This window comes from Pterocles gutturalis, unplaced genomic scaffold, assembly GCF_000699245.1.
Source record: "Pterocles gutturalis isolate BGI_N339 unplaced genomic scaffold, ASM69924v1 scaffold50173, whole genome shotgun sequence".
NCBI lineage: Eukaryota > Metazoa > Chordata > Aves > Pterocliformes > Pteroclidae > Pterocles > Pterocles gutturalis.
The window spans coordinates 1-17,500 of NW_010119879.1; the positions used below are offsets into that span (position 1 = coordinate 1).

A 17,500-nucleotide genomic window follows, 5' to 3' on the forward strand; every position below is an offset into this window, starting at 1 on the left:
CCTGAGGGAGCGGCTGAGGTGCCGGGATTTTGGCTGAGGGCTTGGGCTCTGTGAATTGTGATTCTTAGCGTAATGCGACCTTGAACTTTGGTTGACATGGTGTAAATATACATTTTTTTTTTAATATATAGTGCCATTATCTCCTCATACCTTTCAGCCCCTCGTTAACACTTGTGAGATTCCTGCGCAGTGAAGCCAGCTGTGCCGAGAGAGATGTTTGAGATGTGTAAGGAAAGGTTGTTCCTTGGCAAAGGGCCTCAGTCCTGAAGTTTATTGCCGTTGCTTTGTGAGATTTGTTTTAAAATGAACTCTTTTTCAGGTATTCTACAGTAAATAGCTTTACATTCAGTGGCTTTGTGTTCTTTTATAAATAAAAGTACAGAGGTATAGGAAGTTGCATGTATGTATTTCTTTCGTGTATTTAGGAAGCATTTAATTCAGATTAAACCCTGCTATGTAATCCCATGGGTTTTGGTTACAGGTATGATTTTTGTCATAACTTGCTTTTCAGGTTCAAGAAGATCTTCATAAGCTTAAAGTCAAAGAGAAAAATACCAGCTTGAAAGGAAACATAGAAGCTGTGGATATTAGTCACCTGGAAACAGCAATTGAAAGACCAGAATTTGGGCTGAGAGTAAGTAAAATGGAGCAGATCCAGAAGACAATTCAGTTTTTGTGATCTCTGTCAGTAGTTCACTTGCAGTACGTGGGGCCATGTGTTTGTCATCTGGCAAGATCCCTTTCTAACTAAGAAATTATGGGGTTCATCAGGCGGTACAGTTCAGAACTATGGCTTCCTTTTTGGGGCTGTCGGATTAGCTGATCTTGTTCCCCATAACTATTAGCCAAAATCTGATTTAGTCCAACAGAAGCACAAAGCCTATCAACCTCTCAGTCAGGTGAAGATCTGTATTGCTTAATTAACTGAGTTAAATAAATTTAACATCCCTCAACCTTCATAATAATCTAAACATTGTTTTTTTTCCTCTAACAGAAACATGCTGAAAATTATTTAAATTATACAAACAGACAAGTGTTAACTATTTCTTCTGCTGATAATAAAGTACACTCAAAAGAGCTCCCTAAATGGTAAGTGAAGCAGCTGTTTTATTGCAGAGACAATGCAGGTAGCAAGACAGAAAAGCTGTGGTATCAAAATCTTGCAATGCAAATGGGAATATTGGCTCAGCTCAGATGAGGTTATTTTGGTCATTTGCTGTCTTGGTTTTATTTTGTTTATGTAAAAATAAAATTCCAAAGTAAATGCAGTTCTAAGCAGCTACAGCAACCTTCTGCTAACCTCTGCGATTTTTTTGATAAATTTGAATAAAAAGATAGTCTTTCAGATTCAACCAGATGCAAGCAGAATGGGTTTAATAAATAAAATAACATAATTTTAAAAAACCTCACTGTTTGTTTCTTTCTAAATCAGGGGCCTTCATTTTGGTGCTTCACGGAAACAGCTTATTTTACCACGGGTACCTGTTGAGCCCATGACTGTCCAGGAATACAGCAAATCAGCACTACGCGCTTCTCAAGGTTCGCAGGTCTGAAATAACATACTGTTTATTCTGCTAGAGACCATGTTAAATGAGTAGACTGGTGTCTTGTAGGTTACCTGTTGATCCTATAGTATTGTGTTCTGACTCCACATGGATTCAGATTTTGATAATATACCATCTGTGACTGAAAGTGTTAAAAAATTCATAGTAGAATGCGTGGGCTGAGAGAGGAGCCTTCTCCCAGCCTCACAGTCCCAATAAAATCTAAGTTAGGAAGGACTTCAGTGTCATTGTGAGTGCATCCACAAGCCTTCCATTCTTTATTTCTCAGCCCCCACAACTATATTGTTAGAGTTCTGAAACCAGGTATTTTTGCTTTTTTATTCTAAGCTATGAATTTTGACTGATGCATTCAAGGTGGTTTCCTCAAACATATTTTTAAAACAAATTAAGATAATTAGTTGAATTGAAAAATACGTGTTGTCACAATTTTGGGTTATTACTGTTTAAATCCAAGGGAGCTTTGAGTGAGAGAGAACCTTAAGAATGCTCTCTGTAGTTCTAAGATTATTACCAGAAGATAGGGATCGAAGCTACTTGACATGGTGTAATCAGAATGAGCAGCCTAACACTTATATTGCTGATTAGCTTTGTAAAAGAAGTCCTAATATAAAGTAGTAGTAAAATATTAGTTACTCTTGCAATGACGGATAAGGTGCAATGAGACCTTTGATTTTTTTCCAGGCCGTATTCCAACCCTGTTCTATACGAATACACTTATACTGTGAAAAAAAATAACTATCAGAGTTCAGCTACTCTGTAAATTCTGTATTATCTGTGGTCTTTCAACTCTTCATGTGCACCAATGAACTTAATTTACAGTGGAGCACATGCTCTGTCCTGCCTTGACTTTCTCTTTGTCTTTTCATTTCTGATATCTACGGCATCTGCTTAGAAATGCATATCCAGTGACACACAAGCTAGTTCTAATTTCCCATTATAAAGAAAATGGCAAACAGTGCTGTTTTGCCAGCTGTTCTACATGCCCAGCATGCCAACATAAAAAGCTTTTGTTATTAAATAGATGTGAAATCCAGCTGGGAAATTATCACCTACAATTCCTTCCTGTCTTTTCCTTACTTGTAGCTATAAACAGTTTGGGGTTTTTTTAAAATGTACTTTGGTGGTGTTCAAAATTCCTTTCCGCTGAAAAGAAATATTAGTTAACTGAATATTTTTCCACTTGCAGACAGTATTTCCAGGTACATAAGCTTGAAAAAAAAATCAATGTTTCAACTCATAGTTGTTCTGAGAGAAATTATGAATTCATGTAGTAATATTTTTGTGCTTTGCAGTCCAGAGTATGCCGTACAAGAGTAGAAATGGAGCATAAATTGCGTTTATAGTAGTTAAGATAAAACAAGGTTGGAGTCAAATGAGCACAGATGCTATTTTCACATATGCATTGCTAGAATACTTGTCATATGGGAAATAGCTTGCCCACAGGTGTCAGAATAGGCTTAAAATTATTGTTTACTCACACATTCAGTATTTCTGAGTCATAGCAGCAGCCAGAGAAGACTCTGCAAATCTAGCTCACAGGGGGAATTGCAAAGCATTGTCGTCCTCCCCCCCCTTTTCTTTTTCCCCCCTCTATGCGTTGTAATTGGATTTCTTCTAATAAAGCTTGAGAGCCATAAGGAGGTGTCTTCCTCGTGCAGTAATTGTAAAGCTTCTGTATAGCAGTGTCTGAAAAGACATTGCTATCCATAGCTGGTAAGTGTATAAGTTCAAATATATATATATATTTTTAATGCTTAATTGAAAACACCTGAACTGATGCTTGTGCAGCTTTGGATTTTGTTGGTTTTTTGTTGTGTTTTGTTTTGTTTTTTTTTCCCAAAAGTTGATACTTTCTGGGACATTTAGAATACACAGTAGAAGTTAATATTCTCTCATCATTAACAGAATTAAAGATATAAATGAAAAGATGTTTCTAGGGCTCTCTAGAATATGCAAATAACATAAATAGCTAGACATGAAAAGTGGTTTAGCTACCAATAATACATATTGTTTCAAAGATTAATATGTAGTCCATTCATAAAGGAATTGGGCTCTATTAGAAACTAGGCACCACATGCATCTGCAAAACAGAATTACATAGAGAATCAGATTTGTTCTGATTCCTACATGATAAAAATGCCCTCCACTCTGAAATTACTTTTGTGTTGGCATGGAACAAGATTTGAACCATTTAACTGTACTGAGCATGTCAACCTGTTCTGTATGCTTCCACTGTACTCCATGTTAATAATTGAGCACAATAATTCTCATTGAGCATTATGTTTGCCCTGCTATTCTCATCTTTTTCTTACTCTGCATCAAGATGGTTCAAGATAGCTTAAATTTAAGACTTTGGATAATATAGATGGAAGAGACCCATGATGCCATCTGCTCCAGCTCCTGCAAATGTAGACTTGTCACTTGCCATCCATCTAAGCTGACAACGTAACTTTCATCAATTTTTTTTATTAAGCATTTCAATTCTTGTTATCCTGTGTGGAATCTGCCACTCCAGCATTGATCATTTCACTGTCAGTCTGAGTGGGGAGTCTGCATTGTGAATCATCTCCTATTTTAATTGAGAAGGTACTCAGTTTTCCCCCAGTTCTTGTTTAATAGCACAAGCAGTTTCCTTTCTCTACAGCGGTGTGTTATAGTAATAAAATAAATACAACAAAATCACTGATGAGGTAAAAATTGAACTTTCTGTCTCTGTGCAGCCATGTGGGTAAAAGAGTAGTTGGCTTAGATAATAACTTCTGTTCTTACAAACCCAAATCTAAATGAGCATCTCATACATTGGCTTGTAATTACTATCAAAGAAGAGAATATATTGTGCAGATAAAGAAATTAAACCATTTTTAGTGCTTTCACAAAGCAATACTATTGTTTAATAGTTCTAATGTACCTCTAATGAGTCTTACACTTTTGATGGCATATGTTGTTTTTTTAAAAAGCAGAAGTATCATAAATTCTTTTTTTATGTTTACGTAATAGAAGTATCAGCAGAGTTCTTGTGTATAAATATGTTTAGTTGGATCTTACTATGTAAGGGAGCTTTTTGTTTTCCCATATCCGGGTAACAGGGATTAAGCACATAAACTGCCAGGCCCTCAGCTCCTCTGAATTACCTTAGCTCTGTTGACTTCTCTGGTGATACACTAGTTCCTGCCGTTTGAGGATCCTTCCTTATTCAGCACTGGTTGTTAAATAAACCCTGTTGGATGCAGATGCTAGTTAGCAATGTTATTGTGACAAAAATATTGTGAGAAATTACTACACTTGATACAGATCCAGGTGTAAACTAAAGCATGTGCTTTAAGATGAACCAAAATGTCTTCCACGTAAGAAACTTTTGTAAAAAATGCATGGCATTGCTTCTGGCTTTATAGAAAAGGTGTGTGCTTTAGATACTTCTTGTAACAAGAAACTTTAAAAGTCTTTCTCTCCATTGGGATTTAAATAATAATAAATTTTATTAGGAAAATAGTTGAATCCATTCCATGCAGATAACACAGTACATTAAGGAAATACCATGTTAAAGTTTAACTCAGAGGTGTGCAAACTTGGAAATTTCGGAGCTTGTAATTAAATTAATTGAAAAATTTTACAAAAGCATGTATGTGGACTGTAGTTGTATGTCTTGCTAAGTCATCCATCTAATCAAAAAGGGGCTTTTTCATTGTTTGCCCACTTCTGTGTAGATAGTCAAATAACGTGATTTTTTTATCATCGTTTTTCAAATTTATGAACGTTAGCCAATTCCTGCTTATAAACACTTCTGTCCTAGTACAGTCATCTTAAAATGATGTATATTCTCTATTTCAGCATCAGCTGGAAATGGATATGAAGATTATGCTTGACCCAGAGAACTTCAATAATAAAGCTGTTTTGAAACAACAGAACCATGAGACCAGGCTGCCACATATACCTAAGAAAAAATCTGCTCCTGTAAGTAACTTATTACATGCCTTACTTTTTGCTATTAAAGTTAATACATATCAGACCTAAATTAAAAAAAAAAAAAAAAGTGAAAGTACCTCATAATTTCCTACTTTTTGACATTGATATGTAACAATCAAAACATTTTGAGTGACAATATTGGGGAAAACAAACTTGTAGCATAACAGGTTTAGGTAGCAACACCCCAGTCCAGCAAAAATATAAGTGTACATGGGACTTTGCATGGTAAGTAATTTCAGTAAAATCAGGGAGTGAAGATAAGCAAACCAGAGCTTGTGGAGTTTAGGATATGACCCAAAGATCAAGGAAGAAGTGAATGGGGTTTTGCTGACAAGAATGGGCTTGCAGTTGTTCATTCTTTGGCTATTTCTTAAAGAGACAAGAGTACATTCTGTTTTCAAATGGTAACAGGATTGTTAGGAATGAGTGAAAAATGCTTGTGCTTTGTTTCAATGCTCTTTTTAAGTTTTTTGTTTGTTTGTTTTTTAAAAAAAGCAATCAGTAGCACCAATTTCGATTTGGTGACACAAATCAGTGTCACCAAATCGAAAAAATAGGGGTGCTACTGAAAGACAATCAGAATCCTGGAGTGACTACATGAATTTAGGTGGTGTTTACATCATACTTCTCTGACAAGGTTTGGGAGGGAATGTCAGGTTCTACTTCTTAGCTCCATGCTGGGAGCACTTTAGAATGTGAGGGACAGGTTCAGATTCTTCCTTTCCATGTCTGTAGATCGCAATTGCCCTCACTGCCGAGCTACAAGGTATTCTGAAGCACAGCCTTTCTTTTATTTCTAGTCAAGCTGTCTTTCTTAGTACAAAACAATTATCTACCAAAGCTGAGACTGAGAACTTCCATAACACTCCTCTCAGAGCACCCTGACTAGTATCCATCAGATCACCCTTCTCTGTTCTTTTCTTTCGTCTGGGAACGTTCAAGTTGTGTAAGGTTAAGATTTGATTCTTCCAAATGTGTGTTCTGCAACTGCTGCTCCTCTTAAATGAATGTGAAGATGACATTTTCTTCAAAATATGCTTTTAGAAAATGTAATAGGCACAAGCATCCTTCCAAAGATCAATTATGTTCTCAAATTTAGCACAGCACTGTGGTCCACATGAAAGAATATGCCCAACGGTCTCACACGAGGATGCTCTTCTAGAGTTTAATTTATGTAATAGAAGCATTATGCAGCAAGCCCAGTGCTGTAGGAGGCATTCTAGGGTATTTGGTTTTAAACAACATAAACAGAATCTGTGAATGGCACAGTTGTAAGCTGCCACTTATAAAAAATGATTTTTAAAAGCTGTTGCCCAGACGAGGAGGTGATTTGTCTAACCCTGTGATATAGAGTTAATTAGAAAAAAGCATCATGGCTAATAGCTTTTTAGAACCACTCTAAAACGCTCGCAGAGAGGAATATTATACTACTGCAGAGAGCCATGTGTTTTGCCACTCTCACTGAAACATACTGATCAGAAAAACTTCTTAATGTTGACTTAAATTACAAGCATTTAGTGTAAATTAGTCAAGCTCTCTGATACATATTTACAGTTGCTAAGGAACTGTTTATGACGGTGAAATGGGCTGAGAAAACAAGTAGGTATTTCCTATCTCTAATTTATTCTACTTCTACTTCTATTTTACTTCAGTAAATGCTTTTTAGAAGTTTTCCAATCCCATTACGTAATGTGTGTTTTGAAATGTTCTAGCTTTACTGGGGGTAAAATTTTGCAATTAGATTTGCAAAATCACTGCTGGGATTGTGAATTAAGGTGTTTTTGTTAAATGTGATCTATACTAGCACTTAGAGGAATTATAGTTATAGATCAGCAATAGCAGCTAAAATAAATTGATGTGTAGTTGCAGGTCTAAAATCATATAGTCTTTAGTTTTGAAAAAAAATCAATTAAAGTAGCTACAAGAATTAAGTTAGGTGCTACCTACCCTGTTTTTACTAATCAGCCATTAGAGGGCAATATTTGTACGCACACACACGGGCACACACACGTATACCGGTGTACGTGCCCTAGATATGTACGTAAGTTCAAAGATTATCTCCAAAAAAATAAAAATCAGTGGTAGAAGGACTCTCATTGAAATAAATTAAAAACTAATTGCTTGTTTAACTGCATTCAGGTTTTTTCCAAGAGTTGTCAGCATCTGAGTTTTCAAGGAGTGCTGAGCATTTAAAAATGTGGTGAGATTAAAAACACACTGGGTTTGAGGTGACCAGATAGGTCAAGCACAAATCCACATGGACTTTGAATTATCCTGTCACTTGAGTAGTTTGAAAAATTATTAGTAAGGATCTCATTGTTTCATGAAAAAGGTCTTCTTTCCTTGCTCTTTTGGTATTATAAAGTTGCTGACACTGGATTTTATGACAGAAATTAAGAACAGTTAACTATTGCCCTTTTGTACTTTTTTGGGTTTGATAAGCACTAATGCTTCATCCTTTAATGTTCTGTAGTTATCTTAAAATGAGGACGGTAATTCTGTTTGAAACACCATGGGCAGACTGGGCATCATTTTATTTTGTGGCCTATATCTGGATAACAAATGAAAAATGATGAGCAGATAATTATTAAATATGTATACTTCCTATGGAGTATCTAGCAAAACAAACACTAATCTGAAGTGCAGCAAAAATAATTCTGACGAACTGCTGCAATGTAGGAAAGATTCACAACTATACCTTTTTTTTTTCATAGGACTGCTGTTCTTTTATAGAATTATACTGGCACTTTTTGGTCCTTATTTTCTTATAAATGTACATTATACTGTAAACTTAGGAACCTTTTAATTTATTCATGAGGTAGAATTTAATATGGTGATGATTTCTAGCCTTTATGAGTTGCATCTTATGTAGTGTGGCTCTAATGGTGATGGCAGTGATACTGTGTTGTGGTGGTTTGTGGGTTTGTTTTTGTTTTTTTTTTTTAAGCTAACTTATTTGAGCACAACCATTCTAATCACATCCTCAGTTATTCACTCTTTATCCAGTATTTGCATCATGCTGATCACTAATGCTTATCACTGAAAGTCTGTTCATTACCAAAATTATAAAGTGAGGCAAAGCAGGGCAATTCTTTTCATTTCAAGTGACTAGAAGAAGCTGTAGAAGAAAAACAGGTCTTTTCGTCCTCAAAACCCAGTTATGTTTTAAACTTTGCGTATGGCTATAATTACAGTCAAAGCATAATTTGGCAGTGGGAGCAGAATGAGACTTAAACAAATCGATGTTACATTACAATAATTCAAAATAAGCTTGTTGCTTTTGTATTATGGTATGTAATCATAGTAACCAGCACAGTGAATTAATAAAATCTTCTTGTCACTAAAAAATAAAAAGGAAATAATTGGTGAGATAGAGTTAACAGATGACTATAGTCTGCATCCTTTCAGCCTAGAAATGGGAATGTGAAGGTCACCCCCATCTCAGATGACAAACGTAGAACATTTTGTTTGTAAACAAATTAATCTTTTGAAAGGTCACCATTTGTTTTAAGTTTTTATCCAGTTCTTGTCATCTGGAATTGGAGATTGACTGTCATTTTGCGAGGTAGGGGTGCAGCCGAAGCTGCTGAAGCTGTTTCTGTACATATCAGCATTCCTTGACAAAACTCAGTGCCTGATTGTGATGCTATGGGCTGCTGGTTTACAGCTGTCTCCGGACAGGAATGGAGGCCCACCCCTGAATTCCAATAAGTTGGTCCTGCATATTCTGCCTCGTGTAAGCTGGCCCTTTGCCCATAAGTAAAATGTATTGTAGTTCAAGCCAGCAGTTATCTTTCTTACTTCCTTCTGTGCTGCTTCTGTTGCCTTTTTTGAAAAGCAGCTGTGGGATTCACTAAAGTTCCCCATCTCTTCTCTCTTGCACCTGTTATGGCAGAATTTTGATAGAGGTAAATTTCTGGGAGAGGCAGCAGTAGGCAATCAAAGGAGCAATGCTGGATTTTTCCAAGTACATGGAAAATTGACAGTTCAGAGCCATCTCTGGTTACTTTAAGAGCTTAAAGTAGGTGGCAATAATGTATGAGACCTATTAAAGATGCCTAGTTGCTCCAAATTGAAGGTTCAATGTTGGGCTTTCCATTTAAATGGGACTTTATTTTCTGTAGATAAAATCTGATGGAAATAATATGTATTAATATCTTAGTATTACATCTAAGGGAAACTGTGTTATTCATTAGTAGATAAAATGCTGGACTGTGTAAGTTGGAATGAGAAGGACAAATTCCCATCCTGCTTCCCAAACTGGAATAGTTTGAGCTTGTTTCTGTAGTACATTTTGTCTGTGGAACAGACCATTCAACAGAGTTCCAGTTCCTTAGACTTGCCTTCTGCAAGCTCTGACCTGCCAGTTTCCTGGGCATGTTGAAAACTGACCTTAGTTCCACTGATTGTATTTTGCAATGCTTCCTCCTTCCTTTTATAGGGATTATCAACTGTGTACATCAAATCTTGGTAAGAACTTCTTAATAAAAAATATGAAGGTAGATGGCAATTTGGAGAAGAGAATCATGATAGATGTCTCTGTTACATACCTTTTCTACCAGTACTATCAAGCTCTGTGGTTTTCTGATATTTACTTAACAAATCTCATCTATCTAGTCTTCCTGGTTGATAAACTGTAGTTTTGATGCATGATAGTACTAATCTTTTCTCTGTATTTCATACTAGTCTCTATTCTTTTACTGGAGGAAAAATATGTTTATAAACATATTTTAAAATAAGTTGTTCAAGTTAAATATTGCTGTCTAGGTAAAAAGAAAACAAATGGAGAACTAATCAGAAAATCCCTGTGGTGTTACAACAAATGCCCTATTTAAAATGAAGCAAAAAGAAAAAAAAAATCAAATGGGAGAGGTTTTTCCACAGGAGAAAAACACTTTAGAAAGGGTAATAGAATTGTTTTTCTCATGTCCCAGGTTAATTACACTCAGAAGCACTTGAAATGAAAAAATAGTTTTTCAGCACACTCCAAGCATATTTTAAGGCAAGTAAGCCTTAGTCTGCACTGCAAATTAAGTGCTCCCTTCCAGCCCTATAAAACTGTACTTTAAAAGTACCCATGATGAAGCAGGCTGTGTGCTGACCTCAGTCAAGCACACTTGCTGAATCATAATCTTCATAACAAACTTCATTTGAAGACGTTATTCCTGCAGGAAAATGTCTGAGGTTCCAATCACCTCATAGCAGCAATGGTTGCTTGGGTTCTGCCAGCACAGAGGCAGGCGAGGTATGTACAGGGTGTGATCCTGCAATTCCATGGTGTTTTGGGTCTGTTTACGCTACAAACAAAACTGCCAGTTCTGGAATACGTGATATTAAATTCACTAGGTTTTGTGCTTACGCCATAAAAGCTGCAGGTGTGAGTAAAGGTTTTAAATTGCGCTGACATAAGCAGATGGAAGTCTATTGGAAACCTTTTACAAAGATGCAATCTTTTAAATGTATTTTAAAGTTAAATTGCTGAATAATGGTAATAAAACTATATTCCAACTCAAACCATTCTATGATTCTATGATAACGGTGCTAAAAGTAAACCTTTGACTTGCAGTAGTTAATATTATTTTAATTATTTGTAAGGTCTTATTGTTGTAATTGAGTTGGCTTAATTTTAGTGGAAATAACTGAAGGATGAAAGCATTTTGTCAGATTTTGCTTTGATATATTACTGAAGTCTTCAAGAGGGCAGCTAATGCAGCAAATAGGCTGCTGGAAGAACATAGAAGGGTGTACAGGTTGGGTGGAATTGTCATAGCTGACTGTTTTGGGTCAGCTCCATAGTTCCACTATTTTGCCTGTACTATGTAATGAAGTGAATCATAGCAGCACTGTGCAGAATAAGAGCTTAAATTACATTACAGCTGCATCTGTCCTTATTTTAATGCGACATCTGCCACGGACTTTATAGAAATTAAAGGATACAGCAAAGAAGAATTAAATATCACTCTCTAGTTAAAAAAAAAATCCAGAAAACCTCTAGGCTGCTTTTGAACTCATACACTCTACCTGAATTGCTTTTCTTTGTAGCTTATTATATCTCTATGAACACAAATGAAACACATTTGTTTCATAGTGCTATTTATCATAATAAAACTCCTCGGATTTAAACTAGGATAAAACTGACCAATAATAAAATCAGTGCTGCTCTACTGATAGCAATAGCCTGAAACAGGAGTCACTGTTTAATTAAATTTCTTTCATTTTGTATATTTTTGTTGTTTCCTCAACAAACTGCTGGGACTGACAGTGAGTAGAAAAGTGTGGTTTATTGTTCCCTTTTCTCAGTATCAAGCCACTTATATGCCAGCTGGTATAAAGTTAATCTTTGTTATATGCTTATTGCTATTTTCTTGGAACACAAGGACATGAAGATTCATGTATCTACATCCCTTAAAGCATAGTGCTTCATAATGGCCATAACTGAAATGAGTGCCTGTGATTTCTCTGAAAGATTCTCTATGATGATAAAGCATACATATTTTCTGTCTCTTTAATGTCTCTTGTGGACAGTGGTATTATAAAAATTGGGAGGAAAAAAATAGTTTATTTTGTTATCTCATTTCCCTATTAGAATTGCCTATCCCTTTCTATAAAGTTGATGGTTGATGTTATTCTCTAATTATGACCCAATAGTGCTCAGAGGTCCCAGTTGTGGCCTGGATCCTGTTGTAGTAAAAGTTGTACATAAACATAATAATCATTCATTAAAATCTAGGATTTTAAACCAGGAAGTCCCGATGTGCTCTATAAAAGAGATAAGTACTATTATTCTCATTTTGCAAATCTGTCAATGTTTCCTAGCTTTCTGATTTTTCTGTATTTAATATTATTTAAGGTAGTTCATCATTCATAATGAAATAATTTTTTAAAAAGCAAATAAAAAAAATTTCCAGCACACAGCATTATGTTGTCTTCCATATAGCTCAGCAGTAGGGCTCAAACATTTCTATCCAGTGTAAGAATTTCTAACCATTAGACTAATGGAGTAACTTGGTAACAGATTGTCACCCACAAAAGCATGGGATGGTTTTTTTTAGTGGGTTTCACAGCTATTTGCTGACTAAAGATGAGAGTGTGGAATCTTGATGTCCACTCCAAACAGTGAGCGAGATGTGCCCTGTTGCATATAAACCTGTCTGCTTCCTTTTCTCAGTCTGCCCCAGATTACATCAGCCAGGGAAGAGAAAACAATTTAATCTTCTGCCGGTGGTGGTTTGCTGTTGTCCAGTGAGAGATCTCAATGATGCTACTTGCCTTGAAGTACTTCCATGTGCTGTAATGCTTTAAACCCACTGAATATCTAGCTCTCTGTTTCTTTAGGAGTCCAGTTCAACCCACATTGCAAATGGAATCGTATCTGTATTTCTAGTCAGAAAGAAGCTGAAGGTACTTAGGATATCAAAGACAGAGAAAAATGTTAGATAATAACAGAGTTTTTGGTATTTAAAATACCAAAGTATAAGGTGGCAATATATTATTTTCCCTGTGCAATGCTTTACGATAATAAGCACAACAATAAGACACATGGTACCACTGTCCCAAAGTGATGTGTATCGCTGCTTGAATTCCTGACACTTAGAACCAGCAGGTTCTGTTTTTTCAGGCAAGTGCAGGTTAATTGGGGAGGTAAGGGAGCTTTAATCCCCACATTAGCACAGCCAGGATGGCACATGTTTCTACATCACATTATCAGGCTGTGCCATTCCCTGCTGTCCTTGGGGCACCCTGAAACTTCACAAGTCTGTGATACTTTTCCCTGATTTGTGAGTAGTTTTACGTATTTTAATTTGATTGGTATTCTTTCCAGTGAAAATGTATTTACATATTTGAAGGTACTTCCTTTTCTTTCTGTTACCTTGCCTGTGTATGCATTTTATATATTTGAAGACTGTTCTGTCAAGAAATATTAGGTTTACACTAAACTCATTAAAATTGAGCAAACGTCTATGTAATTCCTTTATTAACTAGTACACTGATTTTTGCATAGCAGAAGTCACAAGACATAGATTTGATTTAATTAAATTTATTTTAAATTACTGAAGTAATGACAGTAGACAATACTGTAGCATGTTTATAAGTAGTAAAAGCAGTGCTTGTACTGCCACGTTATTAAATCTTAATGAAACTGTTCATAGAAGAAATTATATTTATTATTTATTATTGTGGGAATAGAAAAGTGTGTCTTTGGAAATCCCAGACTTCTCTTTGTTAGAAGACGATTCTGTCTCTTCCTAGATGTGTAGCCAGAAGATAGTGAAAGGTCATACAGTTAGCAGCCTTTGGGGTTTGCCTGCTTCCTTCCACATGGATTCTCCCTTACCCCTGTTAGAAGATGATGTAACGAAAGGTGAGTTACAGAAGCCCACCTGGGTACTGTTGCCAATCAATGGTATGATACATAAGCAGTGGTGTTTGCTGATTGCAGCAGGTATCTAGTAATCAAATTTTCTGGCACCTCCAAACTTGTAAGAACTGTGATCTCAAATGTTGCAAGATCAACTTCAGACTACTTACTCTGTGTGGTAGCTAATTGAGGACATAGCCCGTGTTACGTAGAGCATCACGCTCCCTGAGTCAGTTACCTTGGAATTCATGGAGTTCAGTTGCTACTGGAAAGAAGAATTGTGTGTGATGGAGGGTTCTTGTATGGCTAAATAACTTGACCAAAATAAATGGTCATGATTAATGTCTGATTATTAATCATTCAATCTTAACTAGATCTATACTTGGACTATTTGAGCAATCAGTCTGTATTCATGATTACCTGATTACATTGTGGTTTACAAGAGTTAATTCTCATCTATTCTGCATATTAAATTGCCATCTTACAAGCACATAATTCCTTCTGAGAATCAGCACCATTACAATATGTTTCATGTATTTGTCAATTTTTATAGGCAAAGTTCACCTTCCTTGAAGGTAAATATTGAGAGAGAAAAATCTTTCAATAAAAGAAAACTGCTGCTTTTCTAGTTTTAATTTGGAATTGGAAGAGCTTGAGTCTGCCTTTGTTTAATTCTTTCTTCATTGTTGCTAATTCTTTTTCTTTCATAGTTGGAATGTACATGAATTGTTCAGTAATGTCATCTTCTTGTAGGTATTCTCAGCCTAACTGAACAAAGGCTTATCCCTCCAGCAGCAAAGACAACTCTCCAGGCATGTCCTGTTGCATCCAAAGCAGCACCTTTCCATGAATTTCCCAGGCAGCACAAGAAGTCAGCTGTAGGTGAGTGCAAAGGATTGAGAACAGCCATCAATTGCATCTCCAACTTCACTTTCCGGCCCTTTTGTAACCTAACAAGGGAACAGCTGTCTAATGAGCACTCACTCAAATTCTTAAGAATACTAAGTGCATAAAGGTGTACTTGAGCATCCTGTGTCATGCAACTGCATGGGAATCAGATTTTATAATCCCTGTGAGGATTTGGTGCTTCATTTCTGAAATCCTGGTAGGTTCCTACCTGCATGTTTCAAATTCTAAGCACCTGAATCTGAAGATCTGACTGTTGGTGTTGGTGTAAAGCCAGTGTTACCCTAAGTCATGACTTACGTGACTTACAACAGCTGATGAAACATCTGTTTTGCCAATGTGATTAAATGAATGACTCCTAGTAAGTTATTATAGTCTGGGCAATAGAATTCTGATCTGTCACAAAGTGTACTCAAACCTGTTGTTACAGCTGCTTGTGGCATGTGACATCAGGATGGAAAGGAACGTAAGTAAAATGAGCAGTGATCTCGGTAACAATCCCATAAATTTGAAATGTTCTCCTAATGAAAAGAGGTGGTTGAAAACTAAAATTGTGTACAAAATAACCTGGAGTATAAGTGCTAATATTTTGACATTGTTATCCTGGGTATACTGTTGGCGGGCATATTACAAACTTCATAGATTAAAACTGAAAATTGCAACCCACTTGGACATGAGAACAAACTGGAGCATGCCAGTACCTAATGGTAGGTGGTAGAGTATCAATTTGGTGCCATTGTTGCACTTCTTCTAACAATGAAACCTGCAATCAATTTTTTTCTTTGGTACAGGAGAGATTAGTAGTAGGATGGACCCTGAGAATACAGACACCATCACCTTCCCAAACTCAAAGGAAGCAATTTATGGCACATGTTCCTCTAGTAAAGGTGACATTGCACCACGTCCATCCAACAGCTCCGTGATTTCAGCAAGGAAATCAAAGCCGGCATGGACATATCCCGGTCAACAGTTGGAATATGAGCTGCAGATTCCCTCTCGGACACAGGTATTTAGACAATGAGGCTGATGAGGTTTTTATTCATATTTTCAATAGTCTTCACTAGAGATGGTTTAGGAAGTGACTGTAAATCACTGAATTGGTCCAGGAGGGTCTGAACCAAAGCCAATAAATAGTAAATATTGAAGCAAGTAGGAAATACTTTGTATGTTGCTAATTCCTACTTTCTCAAGTCTTCTACCTCAATTTGTCTACTTTTTCACAGAATCTTAGAAAATAAATTCAGAGAGGATGTTAGGAGGTTATCTAGACCTCCAGGCAGAATTACTTGTACCTGTACTATTGCAGACAGATGTTTTTCTAACCTGTTCTGAAAACTTTCGGTGATAGCAACTCCACAGTCTCCCTAGGCCATCTGTTCCAATGCTTAACTAACTATCTTTACTGTTATAAGAGAGTTTTTTAGTGTCTCATCTAAATCTCCCTCACTGCAGTTAAGCAAATGTAGTGTTTCTCTTTATATTTACAGACGACTATAGGGGAGTTTGACCTTGACGGCTTAGTGCTTGCTGATTGTTCTTGATCCCCATGCAAAAGGGAAATTTCTTTCTTTTTATGGCTAATTATTTTGTTCCATAACAAACTGTCTGGAGTTTTGCTTGATCTTTCCAGGCTTTTTGACTTTTGTGCCATTGAGATCTGAAAATGAAAGAGGAAATATAGAAATACATAAAGCAAACTTGAGAAATTGAGATCAACGAGTTACTAAAGCAAATGAAAATAATTGCCTAAAAATAGTTTGAAAATAGTGCACTTAGATTTAAAATCAGAGCTAATGAGTTGCTGGCTACAGTTGTGGGTAAATATGGAGTTCTGTTAAGAGGCAGGAACATTTCTATTCCAAATTTTACTCTGTTTGCATTTGTATGGCAAGGTGTGACCCATTCTCCTGGGATAGGTGGAGGCAGTCTCAGCAGAATAATATTGCCGTTCCTTTCTGATTGTAATCCAGTGAATCACTGTTGAGCTTAAATTTTTATATTGGGTAAATCAAGCACAGTTCCTCTGTGCAATTAATTTATTTCCATAAAAACGTTTATCATCTTGTGTGACCTCTGAGGTCTTTGTGTGGCAATAGGTTTTATGGTAAAGCTGGGCTAGACTTTGTGGTTACGATGTATAAACCAGTACGAGTGTATTTCAGATGCATAAATTGCCACAGTGAAGTCATAAATAGTAATAGAGTCGTGTGTCTGCACCACTCATTTATGATCAATGGCAATTAATCCTCATCTGTGGCTCTTCTCTTCCCACAGCCCCCACAAATGTCTCCATGTCAGTCCTTGCAGGATCCGTGCTTTGATTGCAACTTTACTGTTTACAATGGCACAATAGACCAGAGAGCTCCAGGCTTTCTGGCGTTCAAGCAACATTATTATTTATCTTGGGGGAACATTGTCTTTCTTTTGGAACATACAGAAAAGCTTTTAAAGGACTATGCTGTACCATTGGCTACAATAAACTGTAAAAAGTTGGCGGAAGTTGCATCAGACTTTGAGCTGGATGAGAATCCTACCAAAAGTGACATTCTGTCAGTGATAAAGAATCATTCAACTGTGGAAAAGATCTTAAATCGACCTGGCCAAAGATACAAAGGCCAAGGGGGTACCGAAATGGCTGCTACGAAGATCCAAGCAACATGGCGATGTTATCGGGCCAGAAAAGCCTACGTCCATTTCAGGCGGCAGC

General features: G+C 36.5%; 1 protein-coding gene across 1 annotated transcript in view; it reads left to right on the top strand.

Annotated features, from left to right (window-relative positions):
• Positions 1-511: 511 nt before the first annotated feature.
• Positions 512-17,500, top strand: part of LOC104464083 (IQ domain-containing protein H-like) — a gene marked incomplete at both ends in the record, with an annotated part of 32,138 nt that continues 15,149 nt past the window's right edge. The window contains 6 exons of the mRNA XM_010076686.1: positions 512-634; positions 5,394-5,516; positions 13,779-13,890; positions 14,641-14,769; positions 15,585-15,799; positions 17,101-17,500. The exon at positions 17,101-17,500 is cut by the window's right edge and continues 119 nt beyond it. Coding sequence (XP_010074988.1) covers positions 512-634; positions 5,394-5,516; positions 13,779-13,890; positions 14,641-14,769; positions 15,585-15,799; positions 17,101-17,500 — 1,102 coding nt within the window. The remainder of the gene's footprint in view (positions 635-5,393; positions 5,517-13,778; positions 13,891-14,640; positions 14,770-15,584; positions 15,800-17,100) is intronic.